Source organism: Caloenas nicobarica, chromosome 21 (assembly GCF_036013445.1).
Source record: "Caloenas nicobarica isolate bCalNic1 chromosome 21, bCalNic1.hap1, whole genome shotgun sequence".
In the NCBI taxonomy this organism is placed as follows: Eukaryota; Metazoa; Chordata; class Aves; order Columbiformes; family Columbidae; genus Caloenas; species Caloenas nicobarica.
Window position 1 is genome coordinate 213,922 of NC_088265.1, and position 17,019 is coordinate 230,940.

General features: G+C 59.3%; 2 protein-coding genes across 4 annotated transcripts in view; both read left to right on the forward strand.

Moving 5' to 3' along the window:
- On the forward strand, window positions 1-11,632 carry TULP1 (TUB like protein 1). The gene is given in 16 exon segments (XM_065649740.1): window positions 1-264; window positions 266-379; window positions 381-438; window positions 894-939; window positions 2,431-2,567; window positions 2,683-2,829; window positions 3,413-3,541; window positions 3,806-3,919; window positions 4,026-4,171; window positions 4,283-4,420; window positions 4,652-4,825; window positions 5,012-5,124; window positions 5,657-5,765; window positions 5,972-6,070; window positions 6,357-6,528; window positions 7,326-11,632. Coding segments are annotated over 16 exon segments (2,094 nt in total). The 3' UTR covers window positions 7,460-11,632.
- Window positions 11,626-17,019, forward strand: part of TEAD3 (TEA domain transcription factor 3) — a 24,271-nt gene continuing 18,877 nt past the window's right edge. The window contains exon 1 of one of the 3 annotated variants that reach the window (XM_065649580.1): window positions 11,626-11,706. The gene's annotated coding sequence lies outside the window, so the exon portion shown is untranslated. Of the gene's footprint in view, window positions 11,707-12,213; window positions 12,354-17,019 lie in introns of those variants that run through there. The other 2 variants (XM_065649581.1, XM_065649582.1) reach the window with 2 other exon arrangements.

Here is a 17,019-nt window from a genome sequence, read left to right on the forward strand (position 1 = left end):
ATGGTAACCCCGAAGGAGGTCAGGCAGCATCCCTCTGCCCAGGCTGGGGATCCCACCGAGCATCGGGGGAGCCGTGCACTCCCAAAAGACACCCAGGGTCCGACTGTGCCCCTGTGCCTGCCATGGGGCCCCCTTTTCCTGGGATTACCACCCTGCCAGCTGCTCTCCCTGCTGGCCTGGCCAGCAGCCCCTGAAATCCTATTACCGAGTTTCAGGAGAAATAAAAAGTTAATCATCTCCTTCACCTGCTCCTCCTCCTCCACGGAGGCTTGTGGAGGCGGCTGAGCCGATCCTGCTGGCCACTCTGGCCGTTCTGCCGCACTCAGCGCGCGGCCGGCGCCTGGGCGCAGCGCTGGTGCCCGCGGCAGGGAGCGTCCCGCTCGCCGCAGCCATGCCGCTGCAGACCGAGATCCTGCGCGAGGTCTGGGCTGCTGACAGGTGGGTGCCGGGGCAGGATACTACTTGCGGCGGGGGGGGCGATGGGCAGGGCATCCCCACCAGGTCCCAGCTCCTCCAATGCCTTTTTCTGCTATTTTCCATTTAATTGAAATTTAATGCGCTGGTTTATCAGGTTTTTTGCTCAGGGGGGTGGTGTGATGGCGCTTCATGGGCTTGCAGAGAGGCAAAGTGTCTGTTGGGGGAGGGGTCCCAAAATTAACCTCATTGCCGTCACCCTTGGCCATAGCAGAGCCCATCCCGGACTCCACGCTACCAAGGGTGCTGCTGGCTGAGCTTGACCCAGTCAAGACAGGGGGAGCTGCTTCTGAGTCAAATGAAAGGTTGACCTTTCCCACCCCCAAAACATTGGGATGTCACTCAGCTGGCAGGTTTTGCCCTCCCAGGAGCTGCAGAGGGCTGAAAGCCCTCACCCCTTTGCTTTCTGTGCCCCACAGCCCCAGCGAGGACCTGGGCAGCCCCCGGCAGCAAAAGCCCAAGCAGGTGAGAAAAAAAAAACCCTTCCCGCCCTGTCCCTGGTGCCACTGTCCCCCACTGCAGCCTGTCCCCAAGGGCTGGGGACATCAGAGATCCTCAGACCCCTGGCTCCACACCAAGACCAACGTGGGGCTGGACAGGCTGCTCTGTTGGGGTGCTGCAGCCTCAGAGGGCCATGAGCTTTTGGGGGCCCCTGCTCCAGAGCAGCTGCTCCTTTGTGCATGCTTCCAAATCCCCTCTCCATCATTTCAAATTACCCGATGAGGTGGGCTCTCAGTCCCTAATTAACACTTAATTAAGCCTCTCAGTTAAGCCGTCAACCGTGATTCACTTTCCCCAGATCATGACCTGGAAAGGCCAGACCACGACCTGGAAAGGCCAGACCACCCTCGCTGTGTTTTGGCACAGCCCTTGGGTGCTGCCGGCCCTGGGAGGGGTCTGCACAGCAATTTCATTGACCATCTGATTTAATCAGCAGCCCCTCCTCGAAGGGCTTCATTAAGTAACGAAGCAAGTGGCTGTCCTCCCCCTCAGCTGCTTAAAGGATTAAAGGATGCGAAGGAGCTTTTCAGTGCGAGCTGATGACACGGAAGAAACTGGCAAGTTCCAAGCTCTGCTATGGGACGCCCCAGCTTCCCCACCTCAAATCTGCAGTACTGGGACCCAGCCAGATGCCCCTTTTGCAAAACACCTCCACCCACCGTGCTGGGACAGAAGCCCCTGCGAAGAGGAAGGTGTTTTGTCAGGTGGTGGGTGCCCTGGTGCAACTGGATTTGCTTAAATCACTTTCTGAGGGCCCTGGACCTGATACTCGCCAAATATCTCCTGTCTGGAGCCAAGTGCTGCCCTGCATGCTCTGTATTTGGTAAATCAGGGTTATTTATAGGCCCAGCTAACCCGGATTAGGTGTGCTGTGCCTAATCCCCCTCTTCCCCGCTCCTGCTGACCTCCATCCCGGCACGGCCCCGCAGCTCCTTGCCTTCCGCAGGACCTTTCACAGGAGCGAGAGGAGGCGGAGGTGCGGAGCCAGGCTGCCTGCCCGCGTCCCCTGTCCCAGCTCAGGTCCCCTGGAACGCACATCGGGAGACGAGCCAGTGCCTGGGGTGGCTCTCAGCCGGAGTCCCCGTGGCACAGCGTGGCTTGTCCCTCCGTGCTGGTGTGGGCCATGGTGTCGGGGCAGTGCCAGTATCATGTCCCTTGTCCCTGGGCTGGCACATGGCCATCTGTCCCAGAGCTTGTGCTCTCCTGTCTGTCTGCTAACAGACCTTTCTCTTTTCCTTCCTCTGCCTTCCCTGGGGGGCTGCCCCATGGTAAGTTGCTCACTTGCTAACGGCTTGTTTTAAGGCAAAAACTTGTCCTCATCCCTGGAACAGGTCCCTGCTTCCACGTGGGGCTGGGGTAAAGCCTGGCCATATTTTGGAAAGGGAGCTGGTACTGTATAAGCAGGGGTTGCCTCGCAAAGGGAAAAGGGATGTAAGGGCGGCATTATCTCTGCAGCGCTGCTCTGCAGGGGCAGAAGGTGAAAAAGAAGCGGCAGGAGCCCGTGCTGGAGCCTGAGGCCAAGCCCCGGCGCCCACGGGTGAAAAAGCCGGGCGAGGCGGGGGCTGCAGAGGAGCCCCGTGCCCCGGCACAGGGTAAGCGTGGATCCCCCGCACAGCTCCCATGGAAATGAGGGCGCGTGCTGGTCTTCGCCCACCTCACGGTGCACCTGCGGTGCTCCCTATGGGGGGCATCTCTTGAAACGCACAGGGGCGAAGAAGCTGAGGAAAAAGAAGGAGGAGAAGGGAGAGGAGGAGAGTGACAAGGACTACTCCAAATTCACCAGCGAGCCTCGGAAGAAGAAGGAAAGCCCGACCCCTCGCTCCTGTGTGGCCAAGGGCCCCAAGAAGCAGCAAGGTGGGGGGGGCAGCACCCACCTCTCTGCGGGCACCCGTTCGTTGTACCTCATGTCCCCACGCACCATGTCCTGCCAGTGCCATCAGTGGTCCTCGTGTCTGCAGGGGCTCTGCACATCCCTGGGGAGCTTTTTGGCCAAAACCCATCTACACACAGGGGAGGAAAGGGGCAGAGGACCTGCGTGCATGGTGCTGGCTGCAGAGTTGGGCTTGTGAGGGGACACACGCCCTGGGAATGTTGCGGCCGCTGGCTGGCCAGTGCCATCAGCACGCTGGACATGTCTCTGGAGCAAAAAGATGGAGTGGGCAAAAAGTAGAGGCTCATCCCACCCCCCCCGGCTCCACACCCCAGGGCTGCAGCCGCAAGATGGCGATGTGACTGTGCACGCTGTGTCCAGCACCGGACATGTCCGGCGTGCCGCTGGCCACCGCGGCGGGCCCAGCACCCTGCCCATGGTGGGATGAGTGCCCATGCTGGCCAGCGCTGCTGAGGAACCTTCCCTGCTCACAAACCACGGGGCTGCGGGTCCCCTCGATGCACAGTGTGCTTGCATTGCTGATGCTGTAGTGTCCCCTCTGGGTAGAGCCGGCTGAGGACTCAGAGGATGAGGAAGAGGAGGTGGAGAACAAAGACCCACCAAAAAAGCTCAAGAAGAAGCTCCCCAAAGAGCCGCCCTCGGGTGAGAGTCGGGAGAAGAAGCTGAAGCTGAAGGGTAGGTGCCTGGGGGAAGGGGACGGCTTGAGCCCAGCTCCATTGTCATTGTATCTGCCCTTGCTGGCATGAAGGGACCACCTGCGCCCCATCCCCATCGCTGTCCCAAGAGGCTCGGGGGGCTGCGTGGCAACTGCCCACTCCCCATACCACCTCCCCCCAGCTCACACCTTCCTGCTGCCCCGCCTTGCCACCTCCCTGTCGCCTGTCACTGCCCATTCCCATGCACCTGTCCAACCACTTATCGTCCCCTCTGTCTCACCAGGAGAGAAGAACGACCCCGATGGCAAAGCCAGATCTGCCAAAAGCACCAAGAAGGAGTCAATGTCCATGTTCCAGGTGAACAGGGAGAGGAAAGAGAAGAAAAGCAAGAAGAAAGGTATGGGGTGAGTTGGTGGGGGCAGACGGTCCTGCTGCCTCACAACACCACCCCAAGCCAACAGCACTCTGTGCTGAGTGATGGTGTCCCCTGTGTCCCCCCCCAGCCGTCACCACCAGCGATGAGGAGGATGATTCTGACTCCAGCACCAAACCCATCAGGTCAGAGAAGAAGAAAAACCCAGTGTCCCTCTTCCAGACTGGGGGGGATCCCCCCAAGGAGAAGAAAACCAAAAAGAAAGGTGAGACCCAGGTGTCACAGGGGCTCATGGGGTGGGGGGTGAGCCTGGCCGTGGAGAGGAGTGTTATGATGGACGGCGTTGGCATGGATCTATGCTGAGCTCAGTTTTGGGGTTCAGAGGAGTCAGGCTCTTTACCCCTTCCCGTGCCTTGCCCATTCCTGCCTGCAGCTCCTCCCAAAGTGGCCGAGAGCGAGGAGGAGACCCCAGAGACCCCGCAGAAAAACTCCAACAAGAAGGGGAAAGGGAAGAAATCAAAGAAGGTACAAAATACCCCCTGGAGCTGCAGGGGTCCCCTTGATGGTGGGGGCAGCAGCTGTTTCTGCCCAGGGCAGGTCAGGGGGCTGGAGTATCCCTTGGGGAGACCCGCCGCAGCACCGTCCCCAAAACTACCAGCTGCAGAGCCACAGCCCAAGGGAGAATCAGGAGCAAGGAAAGGAGGGGATCTTTTGGCAGGTTTGGTTTTAGGGTCACCACCCCCTCTCATGTCACAGGTGAAAGAGGAGAGGACCCCATCACCTGCCATCGAGGTAGACAACCTGGAGGAGTTTGTGCTCCAACCGGCACCGCAGGGAGTGACTGTCAAGTGCCGGGTGACACGGGACAAGAAGGGGATGGACCGGGGGCTTTATCCCACCTATTACCTCCACATGGATAATGACAAGAAGGTGAGCTGGGGAGGGGTATGGGGACCCCCAGTATTTTGGGGTTCATCTTTGGTCCATGACTTGAGCAAGGTCATGGCAGCGACCTGTTGGGCCAAGCCTTGCACAAATAGCACGGTGGGGTGGCGAGCTGGGGACAGCAGCGCCGGTGGCAATGCCACGTCCCCACACGGTCCCACGCCCTCCCAGGTGTTCCTCCTCGCTGGGAGGAAACGCAAGAAGAGCAAAACCTCCAACTACCTCATCTCCATCGACCCTACCGACCTGTCGCGGGGGGGAGAGAACTTCATTGGGAAGTTGAGGTAGGAGCAGAGGTGGCACCCCGTTCCTGCAGCACCCCGTTCCTGCAGCACCCCGTTCCTGCAGCACCCCGTTCCTGCAGCACCCTGTTCCTGCAGCACCCCACTCCAGCCCCACAGGCTGCTGGCTGCCCCGAGCAATGGTGGGGTCAGGCAGGAGGCTAAATTCGGCACTTCCCACTGCCAGGTCTGACCTGAGGAGTGTCGGGGGGCCAGGAGGGGAAAACAGGCTTGTCTGGTTCCTCCTGGCAGACAGGTTGTGGCTACAAGCAGCACCCAGCACGTCCCAGCCTGCTGCACCGCTGGCAGCCCTGCAGCGATGCTGGGGGGTCCCCGTGGTGGCAACACCTGTAACACCCCGATTTAGGGGCGTCCTGAACCCATGCAAACAGCTAAAGGGTGGGAAGACTGGCTTTGGCCAGGGGCTGCGTATGGGTTTGGCAGCCAGGGCTGTTCCTAGAGGAGTGGGGGACAAGGCGGGGTTGGCGGGGACTCGGTGGCACTGGCCATGGCCGTCTCCTATCCTTGGCTGCAGATCCAACCTGATGGGTACAAAGTTCACGGTGTTCGACAACGGTGCGAACCCTGACAGGGCCAACGCTGACTGGTCCAACGTGCGGCAGGAGCTCTCGGCTGTGGTCTACGTAAGCAGCAGCACAGGGACCCCCCAGGACCTCCTGGGCAGGTGGCGAGGGGGTCCTGACCTGCACCCCATCACTGGGCTACTGCCCTGGTGGGGTTGCAGAGATGCAGGATGGGCTGGATCCATCCCTGAGCCCTCATTCAGCTGCCGGGGAGAGGCTGCAGCCCATGGCGGTCACTGGTTTTATGGACAGAGTTTCTCTTGCAGGAGACCAATGTTTTAGGGTTCAAAGGCCCCCGGAAGATGACAGTCATCATCCCTGGGATGAACGCTGACAATGAGAGGGTGCCCATCCGGCCCCGAAATGTAAGTCAGGGGCCAGACTGGGAGAAACTCCTTGGGGGCCGGATTTGCTGGGGCTCACCTTGGATTTTATCAGTTTTGGGGCGTGGAAATGCTTTCAGGTGTCCCTGAAGTTCAAGGCACCTCCCTGGGAGGTGGCAGACATGGGGTCTGTATCTTGTTCTCCATGCTGGATTTCACGTCCCAGCCGAATCCTGCTACAGAGCATCCCCCTGGGCACGCCATGGGGGGTGGCACGGCTTGCGGGGGGTCACCCCAACTCTGCTCTTGCCCCTCTCACCCTCCCCAGGATAACGACGGTCTCCTGATGCGATGGCAGAACAAAAACATGGACAACGTGATAGAGCTGCACAACAAGGCACCGGTGTGGAACGACGAGACCCAATCCTACGTCCTCAACTTCCACGGCCGGGTCACCCACGCCTCCGTCAAAAACTTCCAGATCGTGCACGGCAGCGACCGTAAGCCGGGGAGGGGATGCGCTGGGGGTGATGGTGGGGCAGCACTGCCATCAGCTGGCCGCAGCACCCCGTTTCTTTGCTGAGGTTCAGTTTTGTCACGCACGGAGCTCCCGGTCCCGCCCGTCTCGGCCGGGGGGTGAGGCCGGACGGCGCGAGCGGCGCCGGCAGAGGGCGTGCGCGGTCACCTGTTGCCAGGCAGATTAGGGGAGGACAAATCCTTGGGGGTGCTGAGCTCCCCCCGTCACACTACAGCCACCCACTCACTCCACAGCGTCACCCCCGGCATGCAGCTCACACTGCCAGCGGTCTCACCCCGGGGTGCATTGTGCCTCAGGGACAGTCCCTCCGGAGTGGCAGCAGCTCTGTCCCGGCGGCTGTTTGTCACCTGTCTGGTGCAGTCAGAAACCTTCGGCCTCCGGGGTGTTGGGTTACAGGACAGAAAAAACCTCTCGGGGGGCCCCTGGTTATTTTTACAGATTTCCTGTCACCCGCCCTCCGGTAACAGCGGTCCCATGGTGGGGTGAGCAGGGTCCCTGTCCCTTGGGGGGGCTGCAGCTCCTGGGGGGGTGCTGGGGGATGGAAGGGTGTCATGGTTCTGTCCTGGATCATGCAATGGGAAAATGATGCTTTTTGGTAACATGTGCTGAGCTGACATGAGCTGTGAGCAGAGCTTGGTGCGGGAGGGAACGCTGCCGTGTGGGTCCCCTGGGAAAAGGGCAGGATGGGTGCAGAGCTGACGTCCCAGTTGCTTGCCCCCTCCCTGCCAACCAGAGCCATTCCCTCCCTCTCTCCCACAGCCAACTACATCGTGATGCAGTTTGGGCGCGTGGCGGACGATGCCTTCACCATGGACTACAACTACCCGCTCTGTGCTGTGCAGGCCTTCGCCATCGCCCTCTCCAGCTTCGACGGGAAGCTGGCCTGCGAGTAGCGCCCGCGCTGGGGCCACCGGGGCTGCGTGCCAGTGCCCAGTGGACGCTCCTGCATCCCCATCTTGCTCAGCTCCCTCCATTTCCACCTCTGCCTGGCGAATGCTTGTGGCTACAGCTGTTCTCAGGGTGGCTCGAGGTGCATGGTGCCCCCAGAGCCCCGTGGGACACTCATCTGGTCACAGCTACCCTCCCCAGGCAAACCGGGGACAGATCACTGGTCTGAGGCAGATGGCAGAGTCAGGCTCAGGGTATATTTAGCAGATGAGGCTGACTGTGATCCCAATCTCATCCCTTTGAGACATTTCTTGGACTCAGATCCTGGAAACTCATCCCTCTTTTTTTTTTCCTTTTTTTTTCTTTTAGATTATGGTTTGTATTTTGTAGCTCAGTCTCAGCGAGAGGGAGATCGGCGGTCTCCTCGTTTTGCATTTCCTCATCCCTCTGTGTGTGCACAGACTCCATGCCTGGCTGGGCTCTGCCCAAACTCCTGGTGAGGGCCTCCCCGCCTGGCCTGATGGGCACCAAATCCCTGTTTTGCCCTATTTTGCCCTCGCGTGAGTGGCCATGTTGTGCCTACGTTGTCTTTTCATGTCCTGGGCTCCCCACCTGCTGAGTCTGACCTGCCTGGAAGCCTTTGGGTCCCTGAGGAGCAGCCCGGCACCCGGGGCACCGGTGACACACGGGCACGTGCTGAGGGAGGCCGGTGCCGGCAGAGGAGGGCCGGCAGCCACGTGAGGCAGAGCCGGCATCGCCGGCACGGGCTGGGCTGGGTCGGTGCTGTCAGGAGGGACCTGGAAGGGAAAACTCTGGGTGCACCAGGAAGCTGCAGTGACTCACGAGGTGTGGTGCTGAGTCACACACAGCACCCGGATGGGCCCCACTGAGCCCCCCGTGTCCCCACCACTCAGGGGGGCTGATAAAATTTGGGTTCCCCTTGCCAGGACACATATAGGTCTTTCTCCCATCCTGGGCATGACCTGAGCCCCTCAAGTTAACACTGTGAGACATGGCCGAAGCAAAATGGCCAAGGGGCAGGAGGCAGATGAGACAGATGTAGTTGTGCAAGAGGGATGCTTGGACTCACTGGGCAGTGTCGCAATGCCACCACGGCCTGAACCTGTCTCTGTGTGCAGCACAGATGACCGTGCCAGTGGGACCATGGGCTGCAGCCAGACCGCTGGCAAACATCTGCTTCAGTGTCTTTGCAGAAAGAGCCAAGGTTTTCCCACCAGCCGCATGAATCCAGGCTCCGTGAATCATCGGCACACACTCATGATAGGGGCAGAAGGAGGCGGACAGGCCGGGGAAAACGGGCTGGTGTGGAACATCGTCCCTTACCCACACGGTGAGATCTGAGACCTTCTTGTGAGCTAAAGGGAGAACCAGCCTCTGCAGTTCAGAGCCAGCATCCCCTGGCTAGGTATGGGCAGCAAATGTGGAGAAAGTAAGAGCTTTCTGCCCAAATCCAGCCACGAACCCAACATCTGTTTGAAATTGGGAAAAGCTCAGCTAGCATTTGAGCTAACAGTTTTCCCCATTTCCTTTGGTGGAAGCAGAAAAGACGAAGTGGCGTGTGAGAGAGAGGCTTCAGCTCCCCAGACTCTTGCTGGAGCATGAGCCGCCATTATCCCAGCTGCTCCTCAGGGATTTTCTCCCTCCATGCACCCAAAAAGTCTCCATGTTGCCCACTGTTGCTTGCAAACCCCTCAGAATTCCCAGCCTGCAGCCCAAGCTGAGCAAAAAATCTTCCATGGATGTCCAACATGATGCCGCCCCATCCCAGAACACAGTTACCGCATCAGCTGCAGGCCCCAGATCACTTACACAAACCCTCTAACCCAAACCAACTGCAGCACAAGAAACAAATGAAAACAATTTAATAGGGCGATGGATATTCAGGCCCTTTGTTTGTGCTGGCTGTTAACACCAGAGGAGAGGAGGAATGGAAGCAGTTGAAATGTGTATCTACTTTGGCCGACGGAAAGTGTGACGGATGCGCCGGCAGACCAATGGCTGAGGATGCTGGGGTGTGCGTGGGTGTGAAAGGAATGCTTGCTTCAGCAAAAGATCAAAAAAAGAGAGAAGGAGACTTATCAACAGCATTTGAGCCCAAAGCGTGTGCATCTTCCTTCAAGAAAGGGTTTTCTCAATCCACAGGGATGCTGTTTTCCCTGTGGCACAAAACTTTGAGGCTTCCGAAGCTTCATTTTTAGGGGGCTGGTGTTAGGGATGGATTTAACCCCATGAAGCGCTCTTGTGGGGACACAAACACAGCCAGCGGCTGGAGGTGACTGTCAGCACCTCCTTGAGGCAACCTCCTGGTAAATGTGTTTTGTTTTTGCAAAGATGGTTGTAAGGCAAATGGGAGGACAAAAAGATAAGGTTGCACGTTGATGCTGAGTGCTGCATCCGAGCTAGGACCGACGTCACCGCGGTGCTGTCGGTCTCACAGGCCATGGTTGCCGACATCTCCATCCTGTGCTGATGAGCAGAAAGATGCTGGTCCAGACCTGAGCAGGAGGATGGAAGCACGGAGCTCTTATCTGACCTCTCGCTTCTCCCTCTGCCCCAGAGCCCTGGGGTTCCGGCAGCTTCGCGCACCCAGCCCTGAGCTCGGTTCAGCCCCCGCGCTCTTAGCGGGGGTGTGGGGTATTTCCATGGAGCTCCAAGAGGCAAAGGCCCATCAGCCTGCGGAGGCAGAGGGATGCGTGGAGGCAGAAGGGGGCACGGGGGGAGGCCAGCGCCGGGCAGCTCCTGGCCTGGCAATGGGAGGCCTGGAGCTCTTTGGTTCCCAGCGAGTGCCCTGCCCGGCAGAGAGCATCGCCTCAGCCTTGGGGGCTCTCACTCCCTGCTTTGAAGTGGTGATACATTAATTAACTAAAGAAGTGATTGTGACGGGTTGTTTTTCTCTCCTCTTCTCCTCCCTGTGTATTTATTTCAGTGACATTTTTTAGAGGGAAAGGCAGACTCATGGACGGTAAGCCAGGCTGTGGGTTTGCAGGATGGGATCTTCCTCGGCTCAGCAAGCGACAAGCAGTAATGGGAAAGCCAATATTTTTCAACTGCTTTAAAAAAAAATCATTTTTTAATTAGTGAATCCATTCTGGAGAAGTGTTGGAGTTTTACAACGTTGTAGCTGTTCTTGGTGTCTTGCCTAGACTTGGATGTTCTGGCCATAAGAAAATATTATTTATGGCGTTGCTGCTTGCAGCTCTTTTATATTATAATTTGGGAAAGGAAGTTGCTGTTCCCACCAGTGGACGAAGAATAGCAGAAATGAGGATTACGGCCTTCTGAAAGAGGAAAAAAAAAATAAATTAAGAGGCAGGGCTGAAACAAGCCATCAAGCTGGGCTCAAATCACTGCACTCCAGAACAAGCTGATCCTGGCATTGCCAGTGGTTGGGTCAGATGCTGTAAATGAGCTGAAGCCGATCTCTGCCCAAGCGGCAGGCCCGGCGCAGCGGTGACCCCCTCGGTACTCCCCTGCTTGGCGTTACATGTGTTCCTAAACATTTGCAGATCGGGCTTTTATTCATGGGCTAATGCATGCTTGTTTGCTCATGCCTTACTCAGCCTAAACTCCTATTGAACTCAATTAAGCCTGTCATCTCCAGGAGCAGTCAATGTCATTTTTGCCCAAGTAAGGGATGAGTAACCAGTGCTCCGAATGGCCCTTGGAGAATAGCAGCCATTTTGCTGCAGTTTTCGCTCCAGATTTCTTACAAGTTACCACCAGGCCAAGGATGGAAGAATGTGATATGGCTTTATTAATCACACACGATTGCTGAATGTGCTAGATGCTTCAGAGACTGTCGCTTTATGGGCTGCGGCATTGGCTGTCTTGTCCTGAAATGCTTGAATACAACCAGGCTCGGCATGAAAATTAGAAAAACATGTTTCTAGAAGGAATGGGATGCAAAGAGCATCCCTCCTCCAAGCAGGGCGCCAGGCGGATCCCACTCCTCCATTTATCTCTGTGGATTTTGGGTACTGGGGCACAGGTCCTTGGCATGTGCCAGACCCCGTGGCCAGTGCGGCTGGGGTTTTGCTGCATGTTGCCTGTTATCGGGGCTGTGGTTCCTGACAGTCAGGCTGGGTCACGGCCAGGGACTCGCATGTGACCAGCCGGCTGTGGCTTAGCGCGTTACCACCCATCGGCTCGCTCGGAGGGAATGACCGCAGCCTGGACCCTGCTTGGGTTCCCTTGAGAAATTGCAACGTGTGAGCTGAGATCCCCATCCTGGGTACCACGAGGGGGTGAGGGTCCAGGAGAGACGGGGAATCTACATGCTGTGCTGGGGGCGCGAGGAGGGGTATGAGGAGCTGGACGAAGGTGTGGGGCAGGGCATAAGGGTGTGCAGAGGTCAATGAAATTGTGTGGAAGGGGACGAAGGCGAGCACAGGGGGATGAAGGTGAGGACGGGGATGAAGGGGCCCGAGGAGGAAGAGGAGGGTGAGGAAGGCTCCTAGAGGGCGCTCCCAGAGCCCGGGCCGAGCCGGGCTCCAGGGCTGCCCTTCCCGAAAAAACCTCCGGCGGAGGGGAAGCCCCGCTGCCCCGTCCCGGAGCGCTGCTGCCGCTGCCGCCGCCGCCGCCGCCCCGGGGGCGCGGGCGGGGAGAGAGGGAGGGTCGGGTGGAAGGCAGGAGGGAGGGCCGGGAGGAGGGTCGGCCCGGCCCCGCCGCCTCCTGATTGACTCCCAACTTTCTGCTCCTCCCTTGCATAAACTTTCCCGTCCCTGCGCCTGGCTCCGTGCGCGGACCCGGGAGCCCGCCGCGCTCCCCGCATTCCTGCCGCCCCCCGCCCCCGGGCCCGGCCCCGGCCCCGGTCCGGCCCCGGTCCGGTCCCGGTCCCGGCACCCGCGGCCGGCCCAGCCCCTCCGGAGCACGGAGCAGGTAAGTGCTCGCCGGGAAGACTCCCAACCCCCCTCCCTCCTCCTCCTTCTCCTCCGGCGCCTCCTTCCTCCCGGCCCGCAGCCCTCCGGCTGCCCCGAGCCCCGGCGGAGGGTGGGGGCGGCGGGGTCGCTCCAGCCCTGGCCGCTCCCCCGCCGTCTGAGCAGCCTCCCCGCGCGGGGCTCCCCTGCCTCTCCCCCGGTATGTGTGTGTGGGGACACATCCGGGGTGTCCCCAGACTGTCCCCAACTCCTCCCCCGTCGGGTCCTCAGACTCCCGCCCCGTCGGGGCTGCGCTGCCCCCCCGGCTCCTCCGCTGGGTCCCCCCCGCTGCGGCGCATCCCGGGGTGCGCGGCGGGCGCGGGCTATAGGGTTACAAAGAGGCCTTGTGTACGGTATAGCCCATACATCGGGAGCGTGTAGGGCGCGGGCGCCAGGCGTTACATAAAGCCATAAACCGCCCCGTCTGCCTCCTGCCCCGGCCGAAGCCCCCTGGGAAACGGCGCTGGGGGGGGTCCCGGGTGGGGTGTGGGCGCCACACGTGTGTCACGTTACATGTGTGTCACACACATGTAGGGGACATGACCATATGCTGACTGTATGCTAAACACTTTGTGCCTCGTCATAGGGGCGCATTGCTAACGAGGCAGCAATTAGATGTATAATTTTCAGCAGTGTGTCATCTTTATTATTATTATTATTTTATTTTTACACCCTCCTTGGGTTTGGTGTTGTTTTTTTTCCCTTAACCCCCTTTGGAAGGAAAACAAGGCCAAGCCCTTGCAGTGCCGCCCGCTGCCGCCCCCCGAAACTGCTCAGGCCCTGTGCAACACATTTGGCCTGTACCGGCTGGAAAAATACCCCATATTTTGGAAGAAACCAGCTGGAGTGGTAGTGGTGGCCCTGCCGGGGTGGTGGACACCATGCAGCCCCCCATTGCTGTTGGGTGGTTGGCATGGGGTGGCAGGGGGACAGGCAAGGGCAGATGTTTTGGGGGATTTTGGTGCTTTGCCGGGTAGTTGGGGTGAGTCTGGCCAAGTGACCGGCCCACCGGCGAAGCGATAATCTCCGGTGTCAGGCGCGCCGGGGTATTTTGGGCTCCAGCGTCCTCACTCCCCTCCTATCGCTTTACCCTGTGCCGGGTACGTGTGCACCGTGAGTCAGGGCTTTGGCACTGCCCGGCCGCCCTGCGGGGCCCTGCCAGCCCTGCTGCCAGCCCCTACCCGGTTTTGGGGTGCTTGTGATGATGGGTGGAGAATTGGGAGCCTACCAGGCTCGTGTCCCCCTCATGCACCCACTGGCCCTGGGTGCCTCTGTGGCCCCAAAACCGTTCCCTGCATCCAGCTTTTGGGGCGGGTCACCAGGGTGGGTCATTTCCCTGTAGGATGGGAGGAAGAGAGTCCCCAAAGCGGACAAGGGATGAGAACTCGCCAAGGTGACCCAACAGCAAAGCTGGGGAAGAAATGGGTGGTGGTGGTGGCAGGGCTGGGACAGGTAACAGCCACTACAGCACCACCTGAGCAGCGTTCCCAACACTCCCCTGCTGGAGACGATGGGCGTGAGTGACCTATTGGGAGAATATGCTGGATTTGGCCCTGTTTGGGTTTGCAGGGCTGGCGTTGCCACGGGAAGGGGCTGCGGATGCGTGAGGGGTGAGCAGCTGCCCCCTCCTAACTGGGTGACACGGAGGGACCTTCTCGTCCCCAGGGGACCTTGGGCACCCAGCTCTCTCCCTGGGGTGGGTGCGTGGATGGCACTGACTTTTCTGACAAAAATAACCCTTCAACAGCGGGAGGCTCTGCAATGGGCTCCAGCTGCCTTGTGTAAGCGGCACCTGGATATTTTGAGGACCCTCAGCGTGACCATCAGGGCTCAGCTCGGAGTTGGGGGGATGCTTCAGCCGCAGTGTTTTTGGGGGGCAAAGGGGCACAGAGACAAACCCTCAGGCAACCATCCCACCTCTAACATCCCCCTCCCGCAAAGCAAAACCCCCTCCAGCCTCCACATCCATCAATAAAAGGGACTTGCATCCATTTCTCATGATGTACAGTCGCTATTTATCACAATATCAGAAACAGCATCTCCTTTTAACCACCATTACTCCCCATCTTGCCACCACTGAGCAGGCTAGGAGGTGAGTCCTGCTGGCCCTGGCACTGTGCTGAAGGAAGGAGCCTTTTCCTGGTGATGTGTGAGCAGGTCACAGCTCTGGGGAGGTGGGGGTGGCCGTGGTAATCAGCTATAATTAATGTATTAAAAAGCAGGTAACCGCGCAGCTCCCGTCAAACACACAGTGAGCACAAGGCCGGTGGCAGGTGAGCTTGGCAGTGGGAGCAGCATGTGCACACGGCTGATGGAAAACGGGGAAATAGGCAATTTTGGGCTGTTGGCAGGAAAAAAATGGCTCTTCTTGCCTTAGTGGTTTTTCTCCTTCTGTGGGAGTGGAGGTTGGAGGGGAGGAGTGGAGAATGGGCTGCAAAGCCCTAACCAAAGGTGCTGCTGGGGTTTGCGCGGCAAGAGCCATCCTGGGGCTCTTTCTGAGGTTGGGATCTCTCTGTCTGTCAACAGACAGGATGGATGCTGTCCAAAAAATGTCCCGTCTCTAGGAGTTTCTCTTATTAAATCCTTGACAGCAATTGCAAGGGGCTGGCAGGGTTGCCATGGTGTTTGCACCACCTTGGGTGCTGCTGGTGGATGGGATATAACCAAATACCTTTGATTTTGGGAGCTCACATCCCCGGGGGATTTGCCAGGCGGCCAGGCTGTGCTCTGAGCTTCTCAGCTGCATGTCCAAGGTGTTATGTGGGTCGGTGCCAGGGCTGGGAGCGCGCCGGGGCCATGGCAGCTGAGCCCAGGTACCTGCATGTTGCGGTTGGGGCAGCACCTGAAGCGCGTGGGCGTTCGCTGTTGCCACCGTCACGTGGTGGCTTATGAAATGTTTTTTTGGAGGGAGGGAAGGTAATGATGGGGTGAGCCGTCGGGGCCATGCCCCGTGCTAGGCTGCAGCGAGCACGCGGCAGGAGCAGCCCCCCCGCGATAACGTGCAGCCGGATCCTGCTGCGGGTCTGGACACGCCGCTGCAGCTCCCAGCACTTCGGTTTTCCCCGCCTGTTAAATGGGAGTGAGGGGCCTGGCAAAACCCCCCCGTGGTGCTGACAGCCACTGGCCTGCCCATGGTGGCGGGGGTGGGAGGTTGTGAGGTGCTGGGCACTGTTTCGTGCTCCCTGTGCAGCTGGTTGCCGGTTTTGTGGTGGCAGAGCCCCTTGGAGGTGACAGGCCATGAGCCCCATGTCTCATTCCTGAGGGTGGCAGCTGGTGGCCCTGCAGGGATGGCGTTTGCATGGGCCTGTGCATTGGCACAGCTGATGGGAACCTGAGGGCGAAGGGTCTGGAGAAATGTGAGTGTATGATTGCATGAAGCACGTCCTATCGCGGTGGTGCAAATCCTGCCAGAGCATGTCCCCTCGCCTCGTCCCAAATGGATGTGACACTCTGTCTTCAGCATCCCCCGTTATGTGCCACGGGACAAAACCCACTGTACGCGCTGCCACCAGTTTCCAGCTGTGTCACGAGATGTGCTGGGCCTCAGCTGGCTAAAGCTGACCTGGAGCTCATCCTCAGCTGTCGTCTCAAGAGCCAGAGGCACAGAGGTGACCTCAGTGCACTTCAGGGCTGCACTTCGACCCGTAGGAAATAACACCAGGCAATGCTGCTGCGTGGCTGGCGAGCGGGATGTGAGCGATGGAGGAGGCTGGTTTATCCCCTTCCCCCTCGCTGCCTGGGGGGCTCAGAGCGGACCCAGAGTGTGCGCTGGCAGAGCTCCTCGGCTGCGGGGGGCAGCGGGGATGGGATGGCAGAGCTGGAGCTAATTTTAGGAGGTGGGCAGAGCCTCGTGGGAAGCAGCCGGCTGGCGGGATGTGTCGCGCCGTGGTGCCCACAAGCACTGAGAGCGAGCGCTGTGGGTCCCCGAGTCTGAAGATGCTGCCGTGGGTCGAGGAGGTGGCCCTGCATCGGCAGCTTGGCTTTCCACCATGGGGGAGAGCTGGGCCACTGCTGATGGCCGGGCTGCTGGAGGGACGACAGGTCTGGGGACAAAAGCAGGGACAATGCCTCGGGTGCCTGGACTCCTGGTTTGCATTGTCCAGGACGCAGTTGAGTCCCGCGTCACTCTGTGCCTCAGTTTCCCCGTGGCCGTCTCGCCGGCGCTCCCCCCAGCAGGGTGCGGTGGAGGCAGGAGGGCTGGCCGGGCTCAGGGATCCTCGCCCGGGAGCGCCAAGCCTTATTATTTCCCCACGACTGTCTCCTCCTCGCTCCTCGTAAAATTAGATCCAGCTGTTCACAATAGCCACTAACTTCTCTCCGGAAGATGTTCAAAGTTTACAGACGCGGAGCGGCGCGGCGTGCGTGGAGGATGGGCTGCCGTTCCCATGCCAGCTCCTCACTGCCTGCCCTTCCCCCCAGAGGCAGCCAGCCTCTGCCTTCCCCCCAAACAGCGTGGGCAATTTGGGTTTAGGAAAAAGCACACCCACAGGCAGGCATGCGAACCCCCAGCCCAAGCAAGCAATGGGTTTTTATTTAACCGGATCTTCTTGATCTGGGTGCTTCGTAGTCCAGGAGCAAAGACCTGGCGCAAGACCCTGCTTTCTCCCTGCCCGGCTTCTTGCCCGTAT